At 54.3% G+C, this 21,828-nt stretch overlaps 1 protein-coding gene across 2 annotated transcripts; it reads left to right on the plus strand.

Annotated features, from left to right (window-relative positions):
• The first annotated feature begins 658 nt into the window (after positions 1–658).
• On the plus strand, positions 659–21,476 carry PPM1G (protein phosphatase, Mg2+/Mn2+ dependent 1G). Of its 2 annotated transcripts, XM_086745401.1 has the most exons (10): positions 664–953; positions 5,712–5,781; positions 13,064–13,149; positions 14,599–14,731; positions 16,092–16,561; positions 17,054–17,191; positions 17,986–18,220; positions 19,649–19,778; positions 20,095–20,197; positions 20,763–21,476. In XM_086745401.1, the coding sequence occupies exons 1-10, from the start codon at positions 834–836 to the stop codon at positions 20,955–20,957; spliced, it is 1,680 nt and encodes a 559-aa protein (XP_086601527.1). In that variant the 5' UTR covers positions 664–833; the 3' UTR covers positions 20,958–21,476. The 2 variants fall into 2 exon arrangements, with proteins under 2 accessions (XP_086601528.1, XP_086601527.1); XM_086745402.1 differs by lacking the exon at positions 20,763–21,476 and having other exon boundaries at positions 659–953; positions 20,008–20,137.
• Positions 21,477–21,828: the final 352 nt, after the last annotated feature.

Here is a 21,828-nt window from a genome sequence, read left to right on the forward strand (position 1 = left end):
GCACCGTGCGATAGCCAATGAGAGCCCGAGGGGGGGCATCAGCCTCCGCTGATTGGTCGGTGGGCGGGACCGAGTTTATATAAGGTTCTGGAGATGCGCCTGGCCCCTCACTGGCGGGGGGGGTGTCCCCCTCGGGTCAGGGGGGTGCGGGCGCCCGCTGAGGGTGCGTGGGCTGGGCCGGGAGGGTGGGCGCGGGGCCGCTCCGCGCCACAGGAAGGCGGCGGCGGCGCTGGTGGTACTGCCGGTCCCGCGTCCCCCGTTCCCCCTCCCCGCCGTACGATGAGCTCGAGCCGTGCTCGGGGCGCGGCTGCCTGGGGCTCCGTCTCCCCGGTGGCCCCCGAAGTGCCGCCGCAACCCCCGGCGTGCGGCTGGGCCGGCCCGCGGGAACCGGCGGCAGCGGGAGGAGGGAGCTGCACTGCTGCCGGGCTGGGGCGGCGGGGGCGAAGTGGCGGCCCACCCCCGCGGGCTCGCGGCCGCCGAGCGGAGCGCGCTCCCGGCCGCGGCGCCGCGCTAGGCGCCGCGCGTCTCTATGGTAGGCGCTTCCGGCCGCCGCGCCGCGGCCGCGCGGGCTGAGCGCCGTCCCCCCGCGGCGCCTCCAGAGCCCGCGCTTCCGGCCGCGCGACTTCCGCTCGGCGGCTCGCGCTCGGCGGCTGGCTGGGGGAGGCTCCGCCGCGCGCGCTGCCTCGCCGCCCGCGTGGGCCGCTCGCGCCGCCCGCTGCCGCCCGGTCCGGTCCGGTCGCGCGCGGCCCGGCTACCGCCGCCGCCCCTCCGCCCCTCCGCGCAGGGCCGCCGCGCCGGGGGCCGGGTCCGCCGGCGGAGGCCGCCGCGGCGCCATGGGCGCCTACCTGTCGCAGCCCAACACGGTGAAGAGCTCGGGGGACGGCGCCGGGCTCGGGCCGCGCCCGCTCCACTTCGGCTTCAGCGCCATGCAGGGCTGGCGCGTCTCCATGGAGGTGAGCGGGGCGGCTTCCTTCTCCCCGGGCCTGTCGGTGCCCGCGCCCTCGGAGCGGGAGGCGCCGGCGCGGCCGTGGCCTTGCCGGAGGCTGTCGCTTGTCCCGGCGCCGCGGGGCCCCGCGCGGTTCCTCGTCGGGGGCTCCTGGCGCGGCCAGGCCGAGAGATCCCGGCAGGGAACGAGAGGCGCGGGTTAAAGAGCGGAGGAGGGACAGGGCAGTGTTCTGAATGAAAGGTCCGCAGGCGAAACCGCTGCTTTTCTCTCCGGGCAGAAGCGAAGTGTCAGCCTCTATTCTCTCCCTCGCTTTGTTTTTTTCCTAGGCAGATTTATTGGAGGAATGCTCCTTGCTGCTCTCAGGCTCCCGTAGCCAGTCCTGGCTTTACTATCCCACCAGCTAGGCTCGTTATGGGGCAAATTTTCGCAAGATAACTATCCGGCTGCGGGAGCCGGGTGTTTGCCCGCGCTCCTCGCGCCGGGGGAGTCTGCTGGAGCTGCTTTGTGAAGCCGCTTGTGTAAGGGCAGTATCGAGCTGCTGGGACGGCTCTGCCTTGCCAGCAGTTACTCTAGCACCCTCCGTGAGTACCATTAATGTGCTGGTTTACTTTCTCTCCAGGCAGCCAGCAAACAAGCTAGATTAGATAAGGATTAATATTAGTCCTGCGGCCCGCCCGGGGTGCGTTTTCCCTGAACATGGCAAAGCAGCCTTCATGTTTCTGGCCTGTTGGCTGGCCTGGAGAAGGTGTCCCGTTCAGACTGTCAGCGATTGATTTTTTGCAGATATGGTTTCGTGAGCCACGCTGTCAGATGCTTTACTGCTGCTGGGGGGTGACAGCAGTCTTACTGGTGACAAAACAGCAGCCAGGTGTTTCCTCCTTTCTGTGTCCATCGGAGCTTTGTGAAACCACGGGCTCTGGTTTCCAGGGTAGACGAGGCAGGAGAACTGGCACTCGTGCTCTTAAGAGACGCTCAGAGTGTGTGTGTGCTTGGCTGGCTGTGACTGACAGCGTCTCAGCTCGTCCGTCCTGGTGACCTCTGGAGGGGTGAAATGGTGGCACAGAGACATTACTGGAACGCTGAAGTGATGTGCAGTGCGATCTTTGCGAGGCCGTTGGCTCATGTGTAAGAGGCTGGATGCAGGCAGCATTCTGGCATCCTCGGTGCACAGAGGCTGGGAGTGTTTTAAGGAGATGGGCTTGGATGAGGGAGAGCAAAACATTACCCCTATTTACAGTGCTGGTGGGCTAACGTAGCCCTCCCACAGCTGAGGCACTGGCTCATAATTTCACTTATTTGAGGTCAGTTCTTAGTGCTGTTGACCTTTACAGAAATTGGATGAGGCCCAGGACTTGCAGCTATGTTTCCTGCACTAGCCAACATCTTTGGCTTAGGTCCCTGTTGGCGGAAGCAATGCTGAGGGCATTGATGTAGAGGTGGTTTAGCTGTGTTATCACAAAAAATGAGAAGATGGCAGGAGCGCTTGTGTTACACGCTGAACCTGCTGCAAGTTGCTTCTAAGCCTGTGATGGAAGAGAACCGCGTATTGTTTCACATACACCTGAGCAGAAGTTCTGTTGCGTTTTCTTGCAGTCCAGTTGCTAAGTGTTCTTCTCTGTGTCTTGACTTGCTTTGTGTTTTTTCCTTTGTGTTCAATTGTACTTTTGCTCTTCTTTAAGGTCTGGAGGAGGTTCTGAGCAAATGTGAAGCCAGTCAGAGTGTGTACAAGTGGTAGGACACAGATTGGGTAGCAGAAATTTATGTAGAGGAGTTTTCTGTTGCCTTTAAGTTAGGTTTTAGGAGCCGCCAAGTGAAGTAGGTGTACAGGGCTCTGAAGGAATACTTTAAAAAAAAATCTGTTCTTAGTCCAGAGAGGTTGCTTTGTGAATAAGGAGATGTTTTGGGCAGATGAGAGACCCAAAGGAAAGGACACCAGAAAAATAGCGTTAGGTACTATGGGCAAATAAGAACAGGGCAAAAGCTGAAGATGGCTTTGTGGCACAGATTGCTCTGGGATGCAGTGAAAGCTGCAGGAGGCACTTTGGGCCGCTCCGAGCTCCTTGGTGCCATCCTGACTGTGTCCAACATGAGACACCAGCAACCCCTGCGTACGGCTTCTTTTCGCTCCTGAGTTCAGAAGAAAAGCCCTTGCTTCAGAAAATGCAAGAATTTGGTTGAAAAGATGGAGATTTGTCAAATTAACTCTCGGTTTTAACTTGTTTGCTAATTTCAACTGAATTTGATGTTTGACATTTCAAACGTGTCTTTCGGTACTGCTGCAGTGACCCCTGGGGTAGCTGGGGAGACCCAGCGTCGTGTCACTGCTGAGGAGAAGGCCAGAGAGCAGAAAGCTGGCCCCCAGGCTCTGTGAGCTCCTGCTTGGTCTGAAGAGCGTGAGATCAGAGGTGCTTGGAGGGCGGTCGCTGCAGACGGCTTTCCCGGTCTGGAAGCAGCAGTGGACGGAGGCTCGTAACTGATGGCGCAAGGTGGTCTCAGTGGTCTCGGGTGCGCTCTGAATTGCTCCTAGTGCTGAACACGCCAGGACCCGGCGTGCAGCCCCGCGGGCGAAGCCACCAGCGCTCCTGCTCAGGGCAGCGTAGAGCAAGCGCTGTGGGCAGCGCGGGAGCTGAACCGGCTCCTGCCAACGCGTGCTGGCCGTGTCTGTCTGCCCTCCTGGACTGCAGCGCCCTGCTCCGGGGTCAGGACGGGTTCCGGTGAGCGCTCTACAAGTGAAGTCAAGAGGCCGTTTTTGCTGCCAGTACTGGGTTTCCTGCCCAGCAGCATTTGCATTACTTGCTCTAATTAAACTGCTGTTTAGTCACCTGGGACTTATCCCAGTTACTTTGTTGTGGTTTTGCTGTCTTGCTAGCTTCTGTAAACACTCTGAAAAGTGAGCATAAAAATGCTGTTCTTTGCCTATTCTTACTTCCATTCGCTGTCTCTAGTGAACTCTGCTTAAATTGCCTGCGTTATAAGTCAGTGATTTTTTCCATTTTGAACTGAGATTGTAATTTGCCTGTTGAGGTGTTGTTTTCATCACTGTGGCAGGAGTTCCATTGCACCAAGTGCTGCGTAAACCCAGAGCTCCTCTTTTTGCGTTGATTGTGGGACTCCGGAGGGTGAAGGGCTGAGCAGTTGCTTGGCCGTGCAGCAAACGTAGCTCTGTGTGTGTATAGCAGTTGTGGGTTATGGCTGGCAGTAGGGACGCATCCAAACTTCTGAGCCAGCTGTCTTGGAGAAAGCACGGTGGCTTGGAGCAGCTGTAGCACGTTTAAGGAGATGAACTGGAACCACAGCAAAGAGACTAGATCACGTTATTTAAAATATCACATGCTTGTTCTTGAACAAAGCGTGTGGGGTGCGGTCAGACTGTAAGTTGATAGATTAGGGCTTGAACTTTAAGGAATGTTAGGAAATTAGTTAGGCAGGGGGAGAGTTTAAGAGAAAGATTCAGTCCATCCTTCAGTTCTGGGCTTCGCATTGGAATAGCCAAGTTTGCTTACCGATCGAGTGAAAGAGGGCAGCACTTGGCTCTAAAATCTGCTGGTGCTTTCTTCAAAGTTTGGTGTTCCTGTGAGACCTTGTGGAGAGAAAGGTTGCTCGGTGTATATAGCGTGTATGTTGCTGGTCTTTGTAGTCGGGGAGCGTGCACAAGGAGCGGCTGGATGCCATTTGGGCACCTAAGCCCAAAGTGCCCCTGGGATGCTCCTTCCCTCCGGTTTGCCCCCGGAGAGTCCTAGTTTTTGTGGACGGTTGCCAGAATCAAGGCGTATGCCTTGCCTTAGGAAGTGATTCCTGGGTTTGTGCTTTGGTTTTTGCGCTGTTAGGTGACCGGTCACTTGTCCTTTGCTTCGCTGCTTCAAAGACACTTGAGAGAAGCCAGGCTCTTTGCCTTGCTTGCCTGGTAGCTGTGCCTGAGGCCGGCAGTGCCTTCCTGAAGCATCACATGTGGCGAGAAGAGCATGAGGGAGCTTTTGTCCCGAGAGAGGTTTTCCAGCCCAGTTGTTTGTTCTCGCTGGGTGCTATGATCCTGTGTCCTGCAAGGCTGCCTTTCGTCAGGCTGTTCGGATAAACAACTGGTGCCGTCCGTAACCAGGACAAGCAAAGGCAAAGCTACAGTTGGTTGAAGGCATGAGGTCGGGAAGCTCTGTGTTTGACCTGGCTTCGCCAGTGCATCGGAGTGGCTTTCCAGCTTGCATGGCTCTTGGTTGGCAAGAACAGGGGAAGAGAGCGTCGGTGGGAACAGCCAGGCGCTGTGGGTGACCCGGAGCCAGTTGCATTTGTGTGGGGGAAGCTGCCAGTGTACTGGGATAACATGTATTTCTGTAGTTACACTCAGCTAGACGGCCCTCAGCCTAGGTACCGGTTTGTACAATGGAGCATGGCTTGCTGCCTCCTGTTTTTTAAGGACCATGAGCTGCTACAATAGCACAGGCCTTACAGGTACCCTGAGCAGAGGCGTCTGGTTCTGGCGCGAGCTCAGCCGTACCCAGAGTTACTGTGCTGAGGATCTGAAGGGCTTCCAGTAAGTCCTGTGGTGACAAGGCTGGGGTACTGCTCTAACACAGAGAGCACCGTAACGTTGAAGATGACGCTCGCCAGGTAAACTTTTGAGAATGGGAGGAGGCTTTCTTACTGTTCTTGCTTTCCATCCAGATTTGAGAATCCCTGTGTCAGCACTCAAAGCCTCCCTGCTCCTTTCTCCCACTTCTCTGCGGGGGTCTGGTACAGTCCGTGTCATTCCGGATTTTGCTCTCTCTTTCAGGATGCGCACAACTGCATTCCCGAGCTGGACAGCGAAACAGCCATGTTCTCAGTCTACGATGGACACGGAGGTAACTGCACCCGCTGTTCTCCCCAGACTCCTTCCGTATGGCTCTCCTGGGCGGCTCCGTGGCTGCTTGGGCAAGCACCTGTCTGTCGTTAGAAATCTTACTCCTTGGGGAGCGTTTTCTTTGATAGATATCATTGAGTAAGGCCCTGAAAGGGTTTCTAGAAGGAAGGTCATGGTTGATACAAAATTGAAATGAGATTTGCATTCCCTCTTCTAAAACTTTTAAGAACGGCTGTTTTCTTGGTGGATAAGCTAGTCAGGATAGCCACAGAAGAGTGGCGGTGAGAAAAGCGACATGAGATCAGACCAGAGGTCTGACCTGTCAGTATGTGCTGCTGGTTGCCAGAACTGGTTGCCCAAGGGAGGAGTGGAAAACTAGAACAGGCGGATCCGTTCCCTGACATACCTTCCCCGCTTCCGTTTCCCAGTTAAGGGCTCCCTCAGCGAGAGGTTGCAGCAGTCTTACAGACACACTTGAGTCTTCTTGATGAGCTAACTCTGCATGAATTTGTCTAATTGCGTTTTAAACCAGGCTTATGTGTTTGGTAATTATTTGCATAGGATGTGTTGTATAGAACTTTATTAATTGAAAAAAAGACTTCAATCTAAATCTGCTGCCTGATAATTTCACTTCAATGTCCCCAACACTTACGAGAAATGAGTGAATAATCACTGCATTAGCACTTTTCACTTCTGTAATTTTGGACTTCGTGTCCTTCCCTCCAGTCAGAAGAGTCCTAGACTTGTCTCTAGTCGTACAGCTGACCCTGTGTTGTAAATAACAGCAGCACCCATTCTCCACCCCGAGGTCCGTTGGCACAGCCTGCCCACGCTGACGCCATTAGACTGTCGTGGCATTTAACGTAGTGTGCCTGCGTCCAGGCTGACTGCCGGTCCCAGGTTCCTACTGGATCCTGAACGGTGTCCAGAGATTATGCGAGTGCTGACTAGCTTCTGCCAAAATTGCACCGTGGATCATTCTTCTAATTTTTAGCATAGGTGATGAAATGCCTGGGCCACGGAACTTGTGAGGCTGCTGGTGTGGGATATAGCTGTGGATTCCAGGCGTTATGTTATACCACAGCTCTGATTATATTTCTCCTTTTTTGGGGGGGGGGGGGGGGGGATGTACTCTAGCTCTGCAGCACGCGTTAGGCTGACTGGAACTGCCTCTAGCTTTAAGTTACAGATACACCCTGATTTTGTTGTGACATGAGTGTTTTCTGCTTTGTTCTTGGTTCCTTCCCTAACAATTCCTAATGATGTTAAATAAACTGTAAGCTGACATTTTAGAATGCTGTCCCCAGTTTCTTCCAGATCTTTCCTAACTGGTAACAGGTAGCTCTGAGTCCATCCGACGTGCGTATGGAGGTTGGTCATTTCTTTTTTTCATGTTCTTGTCTTTGCCAGTGAGGAATTTCATCTGTCAGTATTATGCAAAAGCACAAGATCCTGCTGTAAAATTGTGCAGATTATTGTAGTTTTGATCACTGAGTGAACCATCACCTCTTTTCCAGATTATTTTTGTAGATGTTGAACAACTTAAGTCTTCAAGCAATGCTGCCAGTAGCCATTCTCCATTTTGAAAAGTGTCTGCTTCTATCAAACCTTACTTCTTTTCCCATGGCAGCTTACTATGTAGAGTATTTGATCATTTATTTGAAACTTTTTGAAAGTCTGTATGGAGTAGATCAGCTAAATCATTTCCTCCTGTTCATCGACTCTTTGAGAAAACATTGACCCATTTCTGGTACTCTGCTGTGTTGAACCCTGCCTGTTCACCACAGGTACCCCTGTATGTGCTGGTTAGCAGGTGCTGTTTCTGAGCAGTCTCTGTTGCTATCTACACGTGCTGTATCCTTTTAGCTGCTTCTTTTCTTGTCCTTTTGGTAAGTGTCTTCATTTACACCTAGCTCCCCCTTTTTGGAGGTCAACATCAGCATAGTGAGGTTTTCTTTTTGCTCCTGGCAGGGTGTTTTGTTTGAACACAGCAAGCCCTGTTGTAATTTTTTCCAGTTTGTTTGCAGAGTGATGGATCTCTCTTGCCCTGTTCTTGGTCATCTTGCTCCTGATCTATCAGCGTTCTGCCTCCCTGTCGTTGTCTTGGGGTGGGAGTTGAGTTAATACTCTGGTCTGAAATTTTTTCTTTTCCTATTCTGACATAGTATTCCAATCCATAGAGATTCTGTGATACTTGTTATTAGCTAGTTTATTTGTCATTTGACTCTAAGCTTTATTTTATATGCAGATGGTGTGTATGTGTCTAAATACAGATCAAATCTTGGAGTGGGATCTACTTTCAGCCTTGTGAAGATGAGATAGATGGGTTTGTGCATGTGCGTGCACTGGAAAAGATTTTATCTAGGAACCTGTATCTCTGGAGGCCTTTTTCTTGCCTTGGTTTCTGCCCTGAGGCTCCTGCCTGTTCTTGTCCTCACACGTCCTGTCCAAACCTGTGCTCCTGGAGACAGATACTGCGGTGAGATTCCAGCAGGGCCTTGGGACTTTGGGGCCAGCCCTGTGTGAAATGCCAAGATGAACTGACTTGGTTCCGTATTTCATCTGAATGTGACTCCTGCTCCTAAAACTGGATCAGATGTGGGTTCTGGCAGTGGCATCTGGCCGTGCAGAAGTACGCTTTGAGACCTGAACTTTCCCATGTATGCTTTCACCTTTCTGTGAGATCTTTCAGGCATCCTAACAACGCCACGTGTTCTGTTGCAAACAAAAGCATTCTCTTTTTATAATTCTATAGGAACATAAAAGGACGTGCTCTGGAGTATCCTCCAGATATTTCCTTTGTCACGGAATTCAGCGTGACACGTTATATATTTTGCTTTAGCCTCCTGAAGACCTTCCTGCTGCTGCATCTATGTCACGTTAAGCCTGACATGCAGCTGAGGCATTGGCACCTCTGCGCCTGGCAAGGTCATGGAGCAGATTCTCCTGGACACCACACTAAGGCAGATGGAGAGCAAGGAGGTGGTTGGTGACAGCCAACACAGCTTCACCAAGGGCAGATCGTCCCTGACCAGTTTGGTGGGCTTCTACAACAGGGTTACAGTGTCGGTGGACAGGGGGCGAGCAGCGGATGTCACCTGCTTGGACTTGTGCAAGGCATTTGGCACTGTCCTGCACAACATCCTTCTCTCTGAACTGCAGAGACATGGGTTTGACGGAGGGACCGCTCGGTGGATAAGGAGTTGGCTGGATGGCCGCACTCAGAGAGTGGTGGTCAACGGCTCGATGTCCAAGTGGAGACCGGTCACGAGTGGCGTCCCTCAGGGGTCACTTCTGGGACTGGTTCTGTTTAACATCTTTGGCGGCGACATGAACAGGGGGATAGAGTGCACCCTCAGCAAGTTTGCTGACAGAGTCTTTTGCTCAGAGAGCTTTGTGGTCTGTCACAGCAGTCACTGTTACCCGGTTGCAGCTGGTGTCTCTTTGACAGCTGTTCTCCTCCCTGATTCCCTGCCACAGGCTGGGGGTATCATGGGGCTGAATCCTTTGGTCCCGAGTGGAGCTGGACCTTGATGAAGGGCACTGGGCAGGACTGAGGTGTCTAAACGGGCTTTCGTAATTAGCTGACTCTGCAGCTCTGCTGCTGATGCCCTTGTCCCCACCCTGGACCCAAGTTTTCAGAGGAAGGGTGCTTGATATTTAATGAAGACAAGACCTTGCTAAAATGTCGTGGTAGGCTGGTTTTGGCTTAAGTGTAACCAAATCCCCGGGTTTGTTAAATGATAAAGTGAAAGGAGCCGTTCGTGTCCACCAGGTAACGACGCTGGCTGCACCCAGGCTAACCTGCGGAAAGGCTACCTCGCCGCAGCTGGCCCGGGAACTCGGTGTGCAGGTCAGGACCGGGAGGGAAGTTGAGTTTCCCTGTTGCGCTCTCACAAAGACTTTGTCAGTGAGAAAAACCTGGTGGGTTTCTTCCTGCGACAGGTCCAGAAGGGCTGAGACAGAATGTTTCAGTATGTCTGTCTGCATGTAGAAGATTAATTCCTTGAGCCGGTTCGTTTCTCTGGCCGCTGTGGCAGCAATGTGCTGAGTTACTGACTCAGCTTCTAGAAGCCGTTAGATCTCACTGGGACTGCTGTGCAGGCAGCTGGACTTGAGGTCTGCGTGCTGGGCCAGTAGCTGCCTCCTGTGCACCTGTCAGATCTGAGGACTCGTTTTGATGGATCATCTTCTGCAGCCATAAGGCTCCGGAGGAGAATCTTGTTATTCCAGAAGTTTTGGTTAAAACGCTGTAGGTGAGCTCCTTTGTCTCCTCTGAGCACGGGAGACGGGGTACCGCCACGACCAGCTCTGCTCGCAGAGGATGGCCGGTTTGAGGGCGAGCAGCAGCCAGTGAAGAGAAAAATCTGGGAGACTGGCAAAGGGTCCTGTGTGAAGCCTTGTCAGGTTGCAGCAGCAGTGTCTTTTGTGACATCTGTGCAGGAGATGCATGGGAGACAGCAAAGGTTTCTTGTCCTCTGTGGCACCTACAAATTGTGTACAGCCAGTGCTTTTCATACTGGGGCTGGCTTCCTGCTTCTGTGGTGACAGAGCAAGGTATGGCATTGCGTCACGCGGTGCTGCCCAGCCTGTGGAAGCGCCTTCGGGCAGGCCGTGCTCCCGCCCTGTGCCCTGCCCGCTTCAGGGAACGTACGGGGGCCAAGGCTGCAAAGCGTCGGTCGCTCTCAGATCAAGCTGCTGGTGCTGTGAAGAAAATCCTGTGGCAGAATTGTGCAGCGTTGGGTCATCTTTTCCATCTGGTGGGTCATCAGGTGTCCACGCTGGTGTTGTCTGTCAGCCGCTTCCAGAAGCACAGACCGCGCAGAGCTGCTGCCTCATCTGCAGCCCTGCTGCTTGCAGGACCATCCCACAGCGTGTTCGGATGTCTGGGTGGTTTTCTGCCGTGGTCCAAGACTGCAGACGTCTTCTCGGTGTCCGTACCTCTCTGAGCAGCCCCTACTCACTACCCCCAGTTCATCCAGTTATCTGGAAGACTTGTCACTGTCGTTATTCTCATCTACAATTTTCTCATAGAAAATCTGTTTTATTTTGGCTCTTTGATAAAAATGTTGCAGTATCCTCTGGAGCCCGTCCTTCAAGACTGTGTATAACCACATCTTTCCGTGTGATTTGTTCGATTTCATCTCGTGACGGGTAGTTGGCAGTTCCTTAACCGATTCTGCAGTTCCTTAACCGATTTAACTTTCACGCAAAGTCCTGTCCTATACACGTACATATGTAAGTTATAGATATAAGTGATATACCTTACCTAAATCCGTTAGGTCAGTGTGATTAGTTTTATCAGCCAAAATCAGAGTATCTTTAAGAGCAGATGTTGAGTTGGATCGGCAAGATCTGCGTCCGTAAGCGCATGTCAATGGGAGTTAGTTGTCCATCGTTTCATGTGAGATCCTGTCAGGTCCAGCCAGTCGTCTTGTTTTTGTGCCAGGTCTGTGGCTGTCAGGTCACCTCGGTGCTCTCTTTTGTAAGTGCTCATTAACGTGCCAGGGTAACTCCTATTTCTCCCGTAGGTCACTTATTTTTCTGTGATCTTCCTCTTTTGTTTCTCCTGCCCTCTCTTCCCACTCTGCATTTTTGGGAGCACGGTCAGACAGAGCTGTCTCTTTGTTGTCTGGACCGGAGCACTGAACTTGTTGCGGTGCTATTTTAGCAGCAGCCGTTTTGCAAGGTTCGTGTTCTTTGTCAATGGCCGCTTGATCCCTTTTCTGCAGCGCGTTTGGAAAGTCCTTTGTCTGCTGTTTCTTTCTCTCGGATCTCACCACCTCTTTGCTTCCACTGTGTTCCCTCTGCCTCTCCCTTCACTAAGCTGGTGGCTAGCTGCTTCCCACCCTTCTCGTTCTTTCACCTCGATTCCCCTGCTTTCACCTCAATTTCCTTGGCAGCGCTTTGCTCCCGTGTGCGTTGCTTCTCGTCGTGTCCAGCTCCTGCACCGCCTCTGTCTGGCTGGAAGAACGAGAGGGGAGCTGGGATGTGCTAGCAGAGAGATCCAGAGCTGAGTGGCTGTTTCAGCCCTGCTGTACAAACCGTCCTTCTGTAGCCGGGAGGGAAGGCGCACACGTGGCTCTCGCGCCTACAGCCGCAGGAAAGCCAGCAGCGAGCAGGGAGGCTCCTGCGCGCTGTGCTCAGCCCACTCGTGCTGCTCCTTCCTTGCCCCGTGGCAGAGCGGCCCGTCCAGCACCCGGCCAGGTCTTAGGCACACAGCTGGACCCCTCCATGGCTGGTGGTCTGCCCTGCTCCCCTCTGCCACCCTTCTGTGCATGACATTTACTTTGTTTCTCAGTTTCTAGCTCTAATTTTTCTTTCTTGTGACCTGTGAGCCAGGTTCCCGTCCTACATCGTTCTTTGCCTCTCGTATAAAAACCTAAATTACTAGACTGATCTCTTACATTGCACTGCTCTTTCTGGTCCCCCTTGCTGAGCTGAACTACGGAAATTCACGATCCCGCGCTCTGTTTAATCTTCTTCCTCTCTTAATAACACCTTTGTTATTAAGGAGACATCACAAGATGTCTCCTGCGCTCTGCTGCATACTCGACAGTGTTAATTACTGACCTGCTGGAGTGTTTCCAGCTTCTAAACATCTTTCAGCTGCTCCAGCAGCGGGTGCTTGGTTTGAGTTGTTGACCATCAATCCAAGTTATGCTCCGTGCTCTCGGCAGCCTGGTGTTCTGGCCGCCGTTCGTTCATGCCGTGCACACACACACGCCTTCCTGTACTGAGGTGACTGCTGTGCCGATCAGGACCCCCATCTTCCTGAAAGGCTTATCTGAAGGCTGTGGCATCGTATTTTCCTTGGTCTAGAATGCACGCTAGAATACATAACGCTTTTTGTGCTGCTTGGCATGTTGATGATGCTGTGAGAGAGCACTTGCATTGACCCAGAACTTCCCTTTTCCTCTGCTTGTTGTTTATCCCTGTGCTTACATGTGAAAATAGAGCTTTCTAGGTAGGATGAGACTAAGCAGTTGGCCTAAGTGCCAAAATGGGTCTAAGCTCCCTTTCAAGGAGCTTACAGCATTGGCCAGACCTGCAGGGTAAGCGCGCACTGCAGTCTGCCAGGGGTCGTTCTCAAACCCGGCTGTTCTGGAGGTGCAGCGTGCTGGGAGGCGTCAGATCCGCAGCCGTCTGTTGCTGCGTGACTGTCCGTGCCTGGGCCTGTTCTGGTTTGTGTCCCAAGGTTTGCCTCAGGAATCGAGTTGCTCAAGAGTGCGTTTTGCTTCTGGAAACACCAGCCTCCTTAAAGGATTTCTGCTCTCTTTCAGGAGAAGAAGTTGCCCTGTACTGTGCCAAGTACCTTCCCGAGATCATCAAAGACCAGAAGGCCTATAAGGAAGGCAAATTGCAGAAGGTAGGAGTTTAGCTCTGCCCTGAAACACGTAAGCACAGAGGAAAGCCCTTGCTTAGGTACCTGGTACTTGTGTGCAGGGCCCTGTCCCTTCAAGGTCTGCCTCCCATGTCTTCTGTTTCAAATTCCCTTCCTTGTTTCTAGGAGCGTACACCAGGTTGTTGATTGTGTTTTCAAAGAAAAACCACCTTCTATTTTCCAGCTTGCTGTTTTGTGTGTGTGTTTTGGGGAGCAGAGGCAGCTTTTGTCAGAGGTGGGAGGTTAGTTCATGTCTTGCTTCCACCAAACAATCCTTCTGTTGTAATCCCCCTCGTAGTACTAATGCCTCGTCTGACGTGGGGTGTCCTCCGGTAGGTACTGGGATCTGCAGCAGTGTGGGTGAGGGGAAGACAGTCCCTCCAGAGCTTCCATTTACATCTAGTCTGAGGATAGCCTACAAAGCAAACTTGAAGCAGTTTGTGGCTCTTGCTCTAGGCTGAAACACCCAAGTATCCAGAAATGGGCTAGGGAACCTCCTGAAGTTCAGCACGGGGAAGCGCAAAGTCCTGGCCCCAGGCACCAGTACGGGCTGGAGGCCACCAGCTGGAAAGCGGCGCAGCAGAAAAGGCCCCGGGGGTACTGGTGGACACCAACTTGACCATGAATCAGCAACGTGCCCTTGCTGCAAAGGTGGCGAGTGGCGTCCTGGGCTGCGTTAGGAAAGCGTTGCTGGTTGAGGGAGGTGATGATCCTTCCCCTCTGCTCAGTGCTGGTGAGGCCACACTGGGAGTGCTGGGCCCAGCGCTGGGCTCCCCAGTGCAAGAGGGACACGGACAGACTGGAGAGAGCCCAGCGAGGGGCCACCAAGGTGGAGGGCCTGGAGCATCTCTGCCCTGAGGAGAGGCGGGGGGGCTGGGATGCCCTGAGGAGAGGCGGGGGGGCTGGGGGGCCCTGAGGAGAGGCGGGGGGGCTGGGGGGCCCTGAGGAGAGGCGGGGGGGGCTGGGATGCCCAGCCGGGAGCAGGGCAGGCTCCGGGGATTGAATCCGTGTCCACGAACACCTGCAGGGAGGGGGCCGAGGGGATGGGGCTGGGCTCTGCCAGCGGTGCCCAGTGCCAGGACCAGGGGCAATGGGCACAAACTGGGCCCTGGGAGGGTCGCTTTGGACATCAGGAAACATTTTTGAGTGTGAGGGTGACCAAGCAGTGGCACAGGCTGCCTGGGGAGGTGATGGAGAGTCCGTCCTTGGAGCTATTCAGAAGCCGTCTGGACGTGGTCCTGGGCAGCCAGCTCTGGGTGTCCCTGCTGGAGCACGGTGTTGGATCCGGTGGACTCCAGAGGTCCCTGCCAACCTCAGCCACTCTGTGATTGTGTGGTGTAGGTCTGGAAGAGACTTGGTTGCACAGCATGACACGCAGGCATCCTGTAAGGAAGACGAAACGGTGCACACTTTCATGTCTGTGTTCGTACGTAGGCGCTGGAGGATGCTTTCTTAGCCATAGATGCCAAGCTCACCACTGAGGAGGTGATTAAAGAGCTCTCCCAGATGGCTGGGCGACCCCAAGATGATGAAGATGAGAAGGAGAAAGTTGCTGATGAAGACGATGGTAAGTCACGTGCTGCGGAGTAGACAAGAGTGCAGCTCCAGGACAGGGACTGAGAGCGGCTGGGCCAGGTCTCCGTTAGCAGGGGGCTTTCTGTACAAATTTCTCAGTTAAATCTCAGCTGAAGTTGAACCGCCACCCCTCAGCACTGGTTATTGCTTTGGGCTGGTGCTGCGGGAATTCTGATCCGTTTGGTAGCTTAACCCTGTGAATAACAAACCGGTCTGTCGGTTTTCCGCAGGGCTTGCTCCGTGGGGTGTAGAGCTCTAGGATGCGTCAGAAGCCTCAGAGCCGGGACGTTGGCTGAGTTCTCAAAGTGAAACGATATGTCCAGAGCTCAGCTCTCCCGAGCTGGCGGCAGACACCAGCTGCAGAGCGGGCTGAAGCAGATTCTGGTCTCTTCAGCAATCCCTTTGCTCACAAAGCAGCAGGTGTGCTTTTCCACCAGCGAGTAGTTGCCAGGGTAGAACCCTGTGCTGCTCTGGCTGAATGTCTTATGATGAGTCTTGAGGCAGATACACTCACCTTGAACACTGTGTGTTGGGCTGAAAATGCTGACTTTGCCAGCCCTCCTCCTCCATCTGACAGGGACAAAGTGGGTGGGTTGGTTGGTTGGCTTTTCCCCTGTATTTTCAGGAGTACTGGGGATATGGGTGTTTCTTTTCCTTTTGGGATTAACTATCAAAGAAAATTATAACCAGGGGGATGTCAGTGTGGAAGTGGTGGTCATGGGCTCATAGTTCAGGGAAAGTCGTCGAATTTTCTGTCACGTTCTGCTTGGGAGATGCTGCGTGCGCTGCCTAAAGCTGTCCTGTCACCTGTTTGTAAGGTCCAGAGTGCAGCTGGCTGGGACCCCTGGGGTGCTCATGGCCCATGGAGCAACTGCTGTAACAAAACCTTCTTCTTCCCAGCCACAGTATTAGCGAACAAATCCACACTGAACGCGGTCCATCTGCTTCCCCCGCGGCTTCAGAGGAGCCTGCAATCGAGAAACATGAGGCTCTGCCCTCCAATCTTACATCCAGTTTAAATCTCTGTGCTGCCTCCGGGTCAGCCAGCCTCAGGGGCGGAGGCAGCCGGGTCAGTTGCAGACTGCGCGCATCGCTCCCTGGAGCCATTCCCCTGCCGTTTGCGTACTGTTCCTCTGCAGCACCTGGAAGCTGTGGAGTGGTGCAGGCCCGGCTGTGTGTGTGCTTGCCAGTGACCAGCCTGTTGAGCGTTGCTGACACCTGCCTGCGATAGCAGCCTCTGCTCGGGGCGGCTCGCTGCGGGACCCGGCGTGTGCTGCGCAGCTGCTGCTGTGGTGATATGTCCTGCTTTCTGACCCGCTTTGTCCTCACCCCCTCCCCCTTTCCCTTTTTAGTGGATAATGAGGAAGCTGCTCTTCTGCATGAAGAAGCCACAATGACCATTGAGGAGCTTCTCACACGTTATGGACAAAACTGCACCAAGAACCTCAAAAACAAGTCTTTATCTCCAGATGGGGAGAACGCTGCAGAGGGGACAGGCAAGCAGCATGATGGGGAGTCAAATATGAATGGAGAGGCTGACCCGGGGGAGCTTACCGACCACAAGGAGAGGAAGAATGGGAAGCCAGACGAAGAAATCACGGGTATTTCCTCCACCTCAGACAAAGCCAGCGCTGGAGGCAACAGCCCTGCTCTGCAGAAGCCTGAACTAGGCAAAGGTGACGAGGCCGTCACCTCTTCTACTGGGGAGGCCGGGCCCTCCTGCTCCTCTACGGGAAAGCCCCAGCGCACAACCAAATCCAAATTTTTTGAGGACAGTGAGGATGAGTCAGATGAGGTTGAGGAAGAGGAGGAAGACAGTGAGGTAGGAAACAGCACTGGGACAGAGTGGCCTTCTGGCTGGGCAGAATGCGTTGCTTACTGTGGTACTTGAGCTATGAGCCCCTGGCTCATCCTAGGTCTGTCCTAGGAGCAGATTTTTCAGGCTGATACTTTTGAGCCCATGGCTCATCCTAGGTCTGTCCTAGGAGCAGATTTTTCAGGCTGATACTTTTGAGCCCATCTCATGGGAGTACCGGGGGTTGTTTAGATAACCCCGAAGGGAACACACCCCCATCCATGCAGCGGCCCTAATGGATAGCCCTTGGTCGGGCTGCATGCACCATCCCGCCATTCACTGTGTGAGTTGAAACAGCTGCTGGGATTATAGACATCAGGTGTGGGGGGAACCTGCCAGGTCGTCTCGCTCTTCTGGGATGACCTTAGCTTCCGTCCCCTGGACGGAGGGACCAGCTGTCTGGGGAGGGCACTGAGAGCGTCCGGTGTGACTCCTGGTGGTGTCTCCCGTTTCTTGTAGGAATGCAGCGAGGATGAGGATGGTTACAGCAGTGAAGAGGCAGAGAATGAAGATGATGAAGATGACACTGAAGAAGCAGAGGAGGACGAGGATGAAGAGGAGGAAATGTTGTTACCAGGCATGGAGGGGAAAGAGGAGGTGCACACCCTGTTTTTGTGTTCTGCAGCATAGTTTGGAGCCGAGGGCACTGGGGGGGACTCAGCGAGGAGCAGTTTCCATTCCGATGGAGGTAGAACATCCCTTTTGTTCTCCCGAGGCTGAACACAGCTGCTGACAACCTGACTGCAGGCCAAAAGCTGAGGGATAGGAGGTGGATCTGGGCAGCGGGTTGAGACGGGAAGAGGCTGACTCCACGGCTGGGTTTGCTGTGCTTAGACAGCGTAGTGGGGGCTGGCGTGGAAGGAGAGCGCAGGGCAGCGGCAGGACTGTTCTGCTGGCACTGCTGCTCCTGGGCAGAGCATTGCTCTTTGCCAGGCCAAGGCTGTGGCTCCTCAGCCCATGGCAGCGCTGGCAGATGGGCCCGGGACCCAGAGTGTCAGGAAGAGGGGACTGCAGCTTCCGGGGTGCCAACCTTCTCTCTCTGGAGAGATGTCCTGGCTTGCAGTGAGGCTTCTGCTTGAGCTGGGCTGGGACTGGAATCAGCACGTTAGAGCTGAGAGTATAGCGGGAGAGTCCCGAACCGCTGGTGCGTTGTGAGGCTGCAACGAGGTGTCGCTTGGCCCTGCCTCTCAGTGAACGCTCTCCTGCTGTGCTTCACGCTTCCCTCGGGCTGTCCTCCATTGTTCTGTGCGTGCTTACGGGAAGAAGGGGAAAGACGCGGCACCTCAGGGTTTGGGACACTGCTGGGCCCGCGGTGGCTAGCGCTGGTTCCCGTACTGACTGGATATGGAGCCAGAGAAAGGAGTCTCAGTAAAACCATTTGTTTCTTGCAGCCTGGCTCCGACAGCGGGACAACTGCTGTCGTGGCGCTTATCCGGGGCAAGCAGCTGATTGTGGCTAATGCTGGAGACTCTCGCTGCGTGGTGTCGGAAGGTGGCAAAGCTGTCGACATGTCGTATGACCATAAACCAGAGGATGAGGTGGAGCTGGCCAGGATAAAAAACGCCGGCGGCAAGGTCACCATGGATGGGAGAGTGAACGGCGGTCTCAACCTCTCCAGGGCAATCGGTGAGCAGCACGGGGGGGAGCGCTGGCACGTCTGGGCTCAGAGCCGTGCTCCGGACATCCGTGCTCCCAGCACTTGCCAGCCAGTACCTTTAAGGAATAGTTTTTAACTGGGTGATGAGCAGAGCCTGTTCAGTATTTGACGTGGTGAGATTTCCGTCCGATTAGAGATTGCCCAGCAGACGTCAGGAGGAGGCACCACCGAGCACCTGCCAGGCCCCAGCGCAGGACTGTGCGTGAAGCCTCTACGGCTGTTTGGCCAACAGCTGGGTTGTCAGAAACCACCCCGCATAAACTGCCCCTGAAACAAACTGTTGACTTGAACAGGATTTCTTCCTGCCAGGAGGCCGTTGAAGGACCTTGGTGTGTTGCTTTCTGGGGATGTAACTTTATACCAGTTTGAGCTTTACACCAGTTTGTTGCCTTTTAATGGCACAAACCGCATCCCCCTTGCTGCAGCGCTTTAGGCAGCACCTGGCTGGTGTTTGTACTCATCTCGTGGTCTCCTACGAGCAGTGTTGGAGTAATTGATGGCTCAGGAGGCTGGGCGTGTCCGTTGGCAGCCAAACAAGGTCTTGGCCCAGTCAGCGGCTACAGTCTGAGCAGGTGAGATGCTGGGAGGCGTTACGGAAAGGGTCGTGAGTAACGCTGAGAATATACTGGGAAACAGACCGAGGAGGGAAGGGAGTGTCAGCTGCTAAGGGTGTGAGTGGAGAGTACTTGTGCAGAAGGACCAAAACCATTGACGTTATCCTAGGGAAAAGAGAGAAAAACACATTTAGGATGGAAACTAGGGGTCTGTTTATCTAGGAAGACAATGATATTTCCTCCTGCTATTTCCCAGTGGCCCTGGAAGTCCCTTCCTAGGATGCAATTCCAGATAAGTCTGCTAGTCAGGGCTGAGGATCAGTTTTCTTAAGTCAGCTTTGGCTGCTGAGGGTTTGGGAAGGACTGAATCCAGCAGCGTGCTGCGGGCATTGCATGGAGATACCTGGCCCTGGACAGCCTGGGCTTCAGGAAAGGTAGCATCTAGCGTTACCATGGCAAAGCCAAGCTCGTGCTGCAGCAAGCTGCAAATCCTGCTCCCAGGCGGGGGATCGCTCATCTCGTGAGCACTGCTGCAGGCTCTCAGAGGCCGTGTGCTCTTGGCCTGCTGTTCCCCCAGGAGCTGGGGAAGTGGCACTTGGTTTGGGTTTGGCAAAGGCGCCTCTTTCTCGGCGTTTGGTAACAGCACGTTGAACTCGCCAAAGCTTGGACAGTGTGGCAGATTTCTGTCGGATGCGCCCACAGCCTGCTCTGCTCTGCTTGTGGGAGCACTGGCTCTGGTTCTGCTGGGGCTGCCCCTTGGCAAGGCGGTGTTTCTCACTGGGCGGGGGGGCGGCATTGCCAGGGTCCAGCCACAGCAAAAACTGATCCTCCTCTCCACTGCAGGGGATCACTTCTACAAGCGGAACAAGAATCTGCCTCCAGAAGAGCAGATGATCTCTGCCTTGCCTGACATCAAAGTGCTGACGATAAATGACGACCATGACTTCATGGTCATTGCCTGTGATGGAATCTGGTGAGTGGTGAGGGAGCAGGTGTGCCTCTGGGGCGTCACTGTCTGGCCTTTCTCTGGAGCTAGGTTTCAGGAAGGGCCAAGGGCACTGGGTGCTAGTCAGCCCTTCTCTCCCCACGGCCTCAGAGAGTTAAGTTGTGCCCTGAGGAGCTCTTCTCAGCTGGAGGGACATCACAGTGTGCTGAGCTCTGAACCCTCCTGTTCCTCAGTGCACACAACCTTGTTCCCTCAGCTCCCTGCCACAGTGAGATGCTCTCTCAGGACACTGTGCCATGGCTGCTCCCTTTGCTGGCCCTTCTGACCTCTCCACTCTCTGCAGGAATGTGATGAGCAGCCAGGAAGTGGTGGATTTCATCCAGTCCAAGATCACCCAAAAGGATGAGAATGGAGTCCTGAGGCCGCTCTCCTCCATTGTAGAAGAGGTAAGGCTCCGAGCTTCACCATCCCGTCAGCACGCAGCATGTCTGCCGTCCCTCTCCATCAGACCAGTTCGCTCAGCACTTGGGGCATCTGGCAGCACATGGGCTGCAGCGCTGGCTGGAACAGGAGCAGAGACACCTCTGAACTGGGACCCAGTTCCTTTGCCACCCTGACCAGTGTTCCTGACCTCTAGGTCGCTGTCAAGCCGCCGGAGTTTCTGTCCACTTCCAGAAAACCAGGGCTGCTGCGATGTTTGTCACTTCCCTGGTTGTGAACAGCATTTGAGTCTCGCCTGCACTGTTCTGGCTTGGCAGCCCCTGAACCGCTGTCGGGTGCTAGAGTGGGCCCAGTGACTCAGTTACAGAATCATTTAGGTCGGAAAAGACCTCTAAGATCATAGAGTCCAACCATTGGCCTAGCGCTGCCAAGGCCACCGCTAAACCTCATCCCCAAGTGCCACGTCTGCACGTCTTTTAAACACTCCACCGCCTCCCCGGCAGCCTGTTCCAGCGCTTGACAAGTGCTGTGTCTGTGCTCTCTAACCTGTGCTGTCCTGTTCCTCTCCAGCTGCTGGATCAGTGCTTGGCTCCAGACACCTCCGGGGACGGCACCGGCTGCGATAACATGACCTGCATCATTATCAGTTTCAAACCCCGTAATACACACCCACCTGGAGAAAGTGGGAAGCGGAAACTGGAGGACGTGGCAACACCAGCAGAAGAGAATGGCGGTGACAACAACAAGAAGGCCAAGCTGGAATAGCCGGCCTCGCACAGGGACTTTGCTGTGCGCTCACCAGACTCTCATTTCTTAAACATGCTGAACTCAAGACTCCAAAGTCTTGTCCTTTTTTTAGCCTTAGCAGAGGCCTTTGTCCATGTCCTGGTTGGGGGGTGGGAGGTGGGTCTGGTTAGCAAGGGCGTGTCGCACTGTTCATCCGTAACCATTCCAAAGAGGGAGCCGAGGGCAGGGCTGCGCGCGGGAGCAGCCAGCGGCCTGCTGCGGCTGGCAGCCTGCGAGCACAGAGCCCTGTGGTGAGGAGGAGGGTGTCCCCCCCATTGTCTCCCTGTGGTTGTTGCCATTTCTGTGCCGTGAATTTCTGTTCGGAGGGAAGAACTTTTTCACTGTTGAGGTTTTTTTTAATCTGCACCCGATTATTTAAGGCCCTTTCTGTTTTTTTTGTGAAACAATCTGTCCGTGGTGCTGCTGCCACACCTCGTTCTGTTGTACACTTTCAATCAATACTTTTTTGAAACTAAAAGGCCAGAAAACTTAGCTGTACTTTTGGTCCTTGGTTCTTTCCTGGAGGTGGGGGGTGAGGAAGGTGGGATGGGAAGGAGAATATCTGTCCCTGGTGTCTCAGGGCACTGCGGGATGCTTCTGCCATGCGGTTGCAGAGCGCCAGCCCCTGCCGCAGTGTTGGAGCCTGCTGCCTCTCCGTTACCCCGAGGTGGCTCAGCCGAGGCCAGCCTGTGCACGCGGAGCAGGGGTGAGCCTCTGGAGCCAGTCTGTCTGCGGAAGAGAGGTGGGTACCCGTCACCCTCCTTGCGCGGGGTTGGGAATTCAGAGCCGCAGACCCCCGCAGGCACTGCTGTTGGACTTGCTGCTGAGACCGTTTCTGCGCTCAGAAGCT

This window comes from Chlamydotis macqueenii, chromosome 3 (genome assembly GCF_036417535.1).
Source record: "Chlamydotis macqueenii isolate bChlMac1 chromosome 3, bChlMac1.mat, whole genome shotgun sequence".
Classification (NCBI taxonomy): domain Eukaryota; kingdom Metazoa; phylum Chordata; class Aves; order Otidiformes; family Otididae; genus Chlamydotis; species Chlamydotis macqueenii.

Excerpts from the sequence above, each read along its gene's own strand:
- PPM1G (XM_086745401.1), top strand. The coding sequence starts at position 834 with ATGGGCGCCTACCTGTCGCAGCCCAACACGGTGAAGAGCTCGGGGGAC. Across the intron at positions 13,150-14,598 it reads AGGAAGGCAAATTGCAGAAG|GCGCTGGAGGATGCTTTCTT; the intron begins GTAGGAGTTTAG and ends GTTCGTACGTAG. Across the intron at positions 19,779-20,094 it reads ATTGCCTGTGATGGAATCTG|GAATGTGATGAGCAGCCAGG; the intron begins GTGAGTGGTGAG and ends CACTCTCTGCAG.